At 52.1% G+C, this 7,116-nt stretch overlaps 1 protein-coding gene across 1 annotated transcript; it reads right to left on the bottom strand.

Annotated features, from left to right (window-relative positions):
* Positions 1-878: 878 nt before the first annotated feature.
* FLYWCH2 (FLYWCH family member 2) lies at positions 879-2,424 on the bottom strand. Its single transcript, XM_007939685.1, has 2 exons — positions 2,103-2,424; positions 879-1,015 (listed from the first exon to the last, which is right to left on the bottom strand). The coding sequence occupies exons 1-2, from the start codon at positions 2,422-2,424 to the stop codon at positions 879-881; spliced, it is 459 nt and encodes a 152-aa protein (XP_007937876.1).
* Between the last annotated feature and the right edge of the window lie 4,692 nt (positions 2,425-7,116).

Below are 7,116 nucleotides of genomic sequence, written 5' to 3'. Positions count from 1 at the left end.
CAGCCAGCCAAGAACGTGACTCACAACATTGAGGAGAGAAACCGCGGTGGGGAACGCGGGGCGCATTTAAATATACAAGGAAGACAAAGTAGTTTCCAAGTTACCGTTACAGAAGACAACGTAAATGCTGTAACAATGACGCTGTAAATTAGGGGGAAATTACACTAAAGCAAAAATGGGGCACTGCGCCGAGGAGTGACAAAGGAGTCTGTCCATACTGATTAAATTTGAAAAATACTGCTTAAAAACACGAGGCCCTCAAACTCCACATTTTAAAAATAATTCATTTTCTCGAGCCCAGAGGAAGTTTTCAAAGGAGGCTACGGGAGGAGAGGCAGGTGGAGGTGGAAGGACGAGGTGAGGACCAGGTAGGGAGGCTCACGGGAGCGGAGACGGTCCTTCCCGCCCACCCCCACCCGGTGATGGGGTCGGAGCTGGGCGCCCCAGAATCCTGGGGCCTCCCGGCAGCTCTGCTGGTGCAGTGGTGAAGGCATTTATTTGACTGCTAAACAAAAGGTCAGTGGTTCAAATCCACCAGTCGCTGCACGGCAAAGATGTGGCAGTCGGCTTCCCTAAGGATGTGCAGGCTTGGAAACCCTAGGGGGCAGTTGTGCTCTGTCCTAGAGGGTCGCTCCGAGTCCGAATCGACTCCATCGCATGAGTTTGGGTTGTATGCACGATGGGGTCTAGCCTACTACAGCTTCTTTTAATATTTTTTTGGGAAAAAGTGTCTGTTTACAAAAGTAAATTAGGCATGATCTAAAAAGAAAAAAAAGTTACACGATGTTGAAATTGAAAATCGGGGACAGACCCTCGGATCTCGTCTCACCCTGGGCGGAGTTCCACCGCCCGGCGTGCAGGCCCAGGCCGCGCCGTTGTCAAGGTGACGAGGACGCGCCGGGCGCCGCGCACACCCTGCCCCGCCCCGCGGACTGCGCGGACTTGCCGCCTCGCACCGCGGGGGTGGGGGGCGGCGGCCGGGTTGCTCTTCCCGCGGCTCCTGGCCCTTCGGCGTCTGGAAGAGAAGAGGGGGGGGGTCAGGCTACAGACAAAGGGACTGGGGGGGGGCTGGGTCCACCCGCGGCTGCTAGGGTCCCCCGACTCCAGGGACACGGACCCTAAGCCCAGGGACACAAAGGCCTAGTTATTTCCAGAAAACTTTTGGACAAATCTGAGTTGCCTTCCGGTGAGGTGGGGGAGGCCTGTTGACCAAGGTGTCCCATGCACGGAGCTGGCGGCCCAGGAGCGCCGGCCTCGGGGAGCCCTGCCCTGGCCTTCCCTCCGCAAGCGGAAGGGGCCCTGTGTTATTCCGACAGAGGTACAGGGTGGGAGGGAGCCCAAGGGGGCCCAGGCCTGAGCAGGTCCCATCAGGGAGCAGAGGTCTCACACCCGGCTTGAAGGGACCCTTGCATGGCCCTGTCCCATTGGCGTCAGTGGGTATAACTGGCTCTGAGGGAGTCCCCAACCCCCTCCTCTCTCTGCAGAGGACTGGCCGGTGGCCCCAGGGAGATGACTTGGCCACTTGAGCATGGCCTGTCCACAGGTCAGTGGGGACAGCATTCTCTACTCCACCCCAACTCCCCAGCCTGTGGGAGGACCCAGGTGGACCCACAGGGACACCAGAGAGACTGGTCTTTGGGAATCACCCAACGGTGTGATGTGGCCCCCTGCAGGGGGGCTGGAGGTCTGAGTCCCTGGTCTCGGTGAGTCCCCAAGTACTGATCCCTGTTATCACTCTCTGCACCCACCATCTGCCTCAGAGAGAGATCAGGCACTAACTACACAGGAGGGACTGAACCAAGAGGCTGGGGAGTGGGGCTATGGCCCCCAACATGTCCTGTCCCCACAAAGCCACTCCAAAACCATGGAAGAGTGCAGTGAGCTTGGGCAGTCAACACCCCCAAAAAACAGACCAGCAGCCAAGACCACACATACCCCCTCACCCCTGTAGACAGCAGTAGCCCTAACTTGGGCCACCTGGGTGCCCACAACTGTCCTGGGGGCTCCGCAGAGGAGAGGTGGGCAGAGGGGAGGTTCACTGGTCGGCTGGCCCTGCCTGCTGTGCTATCAGGGCCCTGGGGGTGGGGCAGCCCCACCCTCACCTGTGTCCAGCCTGCTGCGTTTCGGCTCAGGATCCTGGGGTGCCGCCTCGATTGCCCGCTGGGCCTCAGGGTGGATCTTCAGGAGGGCCTTGGCGAGGGTAGCGGGGCCCGGCGTCCCCAGGGACATGATGCAGTGCACACCCTTACGCTTGTTCCCCGCCACCTTGGCGCTGTCTTTGGAGGCTGTGAGCAGGACGAGCTTGGAGGGGAACTTGGGGATCCTGGGGGCGGCAGGAACAACATCGGTGCCAGGCTCTCGGGCAGGTTCCTGGCCGGCCTGCACGCTTTCGTTCTCCCGCTTGCTGGGCTCGGGCAGGGGCATGGTGGGACAGGGCTGCCCACAGGCCGGCTGATGGAAGTTAGTGCCTCCTTCTCCTCCCTGGCAGGGACCCCGGGGTCCAGCAGCTTCTTCCTATGGAACCCCAAAAAAGAAACAAAACCCAAACCAAACCCACTGCCATGGAGTTGCTTCTGACATAGCTACCCCATTGGTCTCCTAGGCTGTAAATCTTTGCAGAAGATTGCCTCATCTTCCTCCTGCAGAGCACCTGGTGGGTTTGAACCACCGAATTTGTGGTTAGCAGGCAAATACCTTACCCACTGTGCCGCCGGAACTCTTTCCTTCCTGTGGAAGGGGGCAAAATCCCCCCGTCAGCGAAGGCCTTTAGGCCCTGGGCTCCAGGGATGGGTGGAGATGGAGGGCTGGGACAGGTGGGTGGCCTGGAGCTAGAGACCCGTGTGTATGCATGCTTGTGTGTGCCTGTGTGTGTTTCTGGGAGCTTTGACACACGCCTTCCCAACCCCTGCCTCACTTTCCCCTCCTTTGAAGTGTGCAGAAGAAAGGCCTCTCTCGCAGCGTGTCAGGTCACTCAGGCTAATCACCGAGTTCCTGTGGATCCAGAGCCCCGTAGGCACCCAGCACGGGGCTGTTCCCACAGCGCTTTCTTGGCTCTCATCTTTATGGGACTAGGTTGCCAGGCCTTTCTTCGTGGCACCACTGGGTGGGTTAAAACCACCACCCTTTTGTAGGCAAGAGCGTTTGTACCACCTAGGGAGCTTTTCAAATGACAGTGCCCAAAAGTCAGCTTACAAGGAATTTATCAAAATATTCCTCGCAGTGGAAATGAGTGGTTTTATTTTTCCCTAATTTTCTGATACTAGGTCAAATTGTTTATATCTTTTCGCATAAACTAACTTTTCTTTTTTTTAATTATGGTTTGGGTGAAAATTTAGAGAGCAAATTCAGTTCCCATACAGCAGTCACATACATTTTTCATCTCATGACATTGGCCACAATTTACCACAATGCAACAGCTCCCCTCCCACTTCGTCCCGATAGTTACCTCTTCCCTGTGTCCATCCCTCCATGCACTCCTGCCCCCTGAGCTGTCTCCCTGTGCATAGCAGCCCTTCTTTCTCCCATACTGTTCTCTCCAAGGAGTGTATCTACCTCAGGTAAATGTTCAATTCACATGCCTGTCTTTTGTTTGGCTGGAAGCCACAGGTGTGGGTTCAATTCCAGACCTGAAACACAGCTAGGGGCCATAGTCTCAGTGGTTCCACCAGGCTCTATCGGACCAGTAAACCTGGTCCCCCCCCCTTTTTTTTTTCTCCAAATGATTTTGAGTTTTGTTCCACATTGTTCTCCCTCTCTATCCAGGATCTCCTACATAGACCCCCTTCCAGTGGTAGCTGGGTACCATCTAGTTCTTCTGGTCTCATAGTCATATAGGCTGCAGATCACAGGGCGTACCAGTTGCTAGGACTAATTCTTTCCATTAATTTTGGTTTTCTTCATTATTCTTTGCTCTGGGCGAGGAGAGACCCATCGTTGCATCTAGATGTCAGCTTGTAAGCTTTTAAGATCCCAGTTGCTACTCGCCAAAGTAGGAGGTGGAACAATGTTTTATGTAGTACATTATGCCAATTGAGCTTGATGTCTCCTGCGACTCTGGTCCTGAGCCCACAGGTTCAACTACTCGGTCCCTCTGGGTAGCTGGCTGTGACCAAGAAGTGACTACAACCTTGCCCCTTGTCAGCTCTACTATACACCTGGGAATTCAGATCATACACATAAACTTACAGGACCATTGTGCATGAACTAACTTTACTATGGAAAACTATTGAGCTCTTTAAGAATCAGATACATTTACTCACCTGCTAATTTTTTTCTATTAGCCCATTGCTCAGAAAAGAGTATGCATTTGTGGGACCAAGAAACTGAGTTTGGCCTTTGTACCTGGTTTCTGAAAATAGCCTGAGCTGTTAAAGTGTTCTCTGCCTCTCTAAGGAAACCTGGGGGCACAGTGGTTAAAGCAGCTGCTAACCCAAAGGTCGGTGGTTCTAACCCACCAGCTGCTCTGCAGGAGAACGATAAGGTTTCCATAAAGACTCACAGCCTTGGAAACCCTTTGGGCAGTTCCACTCTGTCCTCTAGGGGCGCTGTGGGTCAGAATGGACTCCAGGGCAGTGGTTCCGTCTTTCTAAAACAGCCAGGCAAATAGAGGTTGTATAGGCCCCCATGTAGTAAACTGATTTCTGGAAGGGAGGGGACCTGAGGTGGTCATGCATGTTCATTGACTATGTGATCCTGACTATGTGTAGTTATTGAGATCCCATGCCTAAGGGGCCCTGGACCTTGGAGCGCCTGCCTTGTGGGTCACCACCAAGGAGACCAGAAGCATAAAGGTGGCTCAGTGTAAACCCACGACTGAAGAGGCACACATGCTATTGAGAACTGACAGGAGCCTCTCAGACACCATCAGGTTCATGGGAGGCCAGATAAGGACCCCCAAAGATGTCCCTGTCCTGAAACCTGTGTTACCTTTCATGGCAAAGAGGGATTAAGGTTGGTGAATTAGGGTTGCTCATCAGGAGATTAAGGAGCTCAGGTGGTGTAGTGGGTAAGGCATTTGGCTGCTAACCAGAAGTCTGGTGGTTCAAATCCCCCAGCTGCTCCATGGAAGGACGATGAAGCAATCTACTTCAGAAAAGGTTTACAGCCTTGGAAACCCAATGGGGGTCATTGTGACTCAGAATTGATTTGACGGCATTAGGTTTGCTTTTGGCTTATCAGATAGGAGCCCAGGTGGTATAGTTGTTAAGGTGCTTGTCTGCTGTGGTAGTTAAGGTTATGTGTAAATGTGGCTGGGCAGCTGGATGTAGTTATTCCCCATGATGAGACTGGTCATCAACTCCATGGAGAAATCTACTGGAGCAGCTGAGTAGCCGCCTTAGGGATGGGGTCTGCTTCCTGTAGAGAAGGAGAAGCTTTAGGTCTGGTCTCTACCTTATGGCACACTTGAATCCTGCCTGTAGCCTGCCACGTTGTCTGCTGATTGTGGGACTGTTAATGGACTTGAATCAATGGCCTGTCATGTGGGTTAGTAATATCGGGACTGTGCCTTTTCACTTCTTGACCTTGGGCTTGTTAGCCTCAGCAGCTGCCTGAGTGAAGAAATGCCTCTAGCTTCACTGGGCTGGGAGTAAAAGACAGGGCTGAAGCCCAAGGCTGAGGGGCTTTCACCCATCCCCTAGACCTGGCACTTGAACTCACATGTCTAGCCTCCAACACTGTAAGAGAATAAATCCCTGTTTGTTAAAACCACCCATCTGTGGTATATCTGTCAGAGTGGCACTGGGTAACCAAACCACCTGCCAACCAAAAGGTCGGCAGCTTGAACCCACCAGCCTCTCCTCAGGAGAAAGATGCTGTACTCTGCTTCAGTAAAGACTTACAGCCTTGGAAACCCTGTAGGGCAATTCTACTCCGTCCTATTGGGTCCCTAGGGGTTGGAGTTGACTCAACAGCAATGAGTTTATGGATTTTCTTCAGGGAATAATCTTGGATTATCTGGGTGAGCCAAATCACAATCCCAAGGGTCCATAAAAGTGAAAGAGGAAGACAGCAGAGAAGCAGAATGGGACCAGAGGTGGACAGTGGATCAGAGAAGTGATGCAGCTGGTTTTGAAAATGGAGGTGGGGCCATGAGACAAGGAACATGTGGGCCTCTGTTGTTGCTGTGTGCTGTTGAGTCCATTCTGACTCCAAGGGACCCTAGAGGGCAGGGTAGAACAGCCCCGTAGGGTTTCCAAGGCTATAAATCTTTACAGAAGCAGACTGCCACATCTTTCTTCTGCGGAGCAGCTGGTAGGTTGGAAGCACGGACCTTTCAGTTGGTAGGCGAGCAGTTAATCATTGTGGCACCTGGAAAAAGCCAGGACATGGGTGCCCCATAGAGCTTCCAGAGGAACACAGCTCTGCCCACCCCTTGATTGGAGCCCACTGAGGCTCATTCTGGGCCTCTGACCTACACAGCTGCAAGATACTATGTGTGGGTTGTTTGAAGCCACTCAGTGGTCATTTGTTCTGGCAATGATAGAAAACTAATACGAGGTCCCATTTCCTTATTGATGAACTTCTGAAAGCCAGGAACCTTGCCTGGCAGCACAGTGAACCAGCAGCATTGTCTTCATACATGGGAGAAAAATACCACAGATCCACCAACACTGGCGTCCTCAGTAATCAGGGCCAAACCCTTACTCTCTCTGGACTGGTTTCATCGGTGGAATAGGAATAGTAGCAAAATTCCTTGGGGTTATTAACAGTGGACAAGAGACGAGTCAAGTCCGTGTTCCTGGGTGAACTGTGAATACCTGCCTGTCTTGCCATGAGACCAGAATTATCATGACCACCATTACTGAACATTTTGATAAAAGATTCTGTAGAAAGGAGGAGAGGGAACACTGCAAAAATAAAAATAGTAATAATGAGATACAAAATCATAAAAAAAATGAAAAAAGATTCTATAGAAGAATCCAAGTCAAAAGGGGGAAAACTGTAGAACAGAATTCCAAATGCTCATGGAAGCCACATTTTCTTGAGGCTCAATGAATCCCCCAAACTGTTTCCCTGAGATAATATTTAAACCTTAAACCAAAAATATCCCAGAAAGTCTTCTATAAACCAGTTTAGCTTAACTAGTCAGGAATGTCTGTCGTCAGCATGGTGCTC

Source organism: Orycteropus afer, unplaced genomic scaffold (assembly GCF_000298275.1).
Source record: "Orycteropus afer afer isolate SDZICR_OR568_19922 unplaced genomic scaffold, OryAfe1.0 scaffold00061, whole genome shotgun sequence".
Taxonomy (NCBI): Eukaryota; Metazoa; Chordata; class Mammalia; order Tubulidentata; family Orycteropodidae; genus Orycteropus; species Orycteropus afer.
Note: the sequence above shows the minus strand (reverse complement) of the source record. Positions and strands in the feature narration are given on the sequence as shown.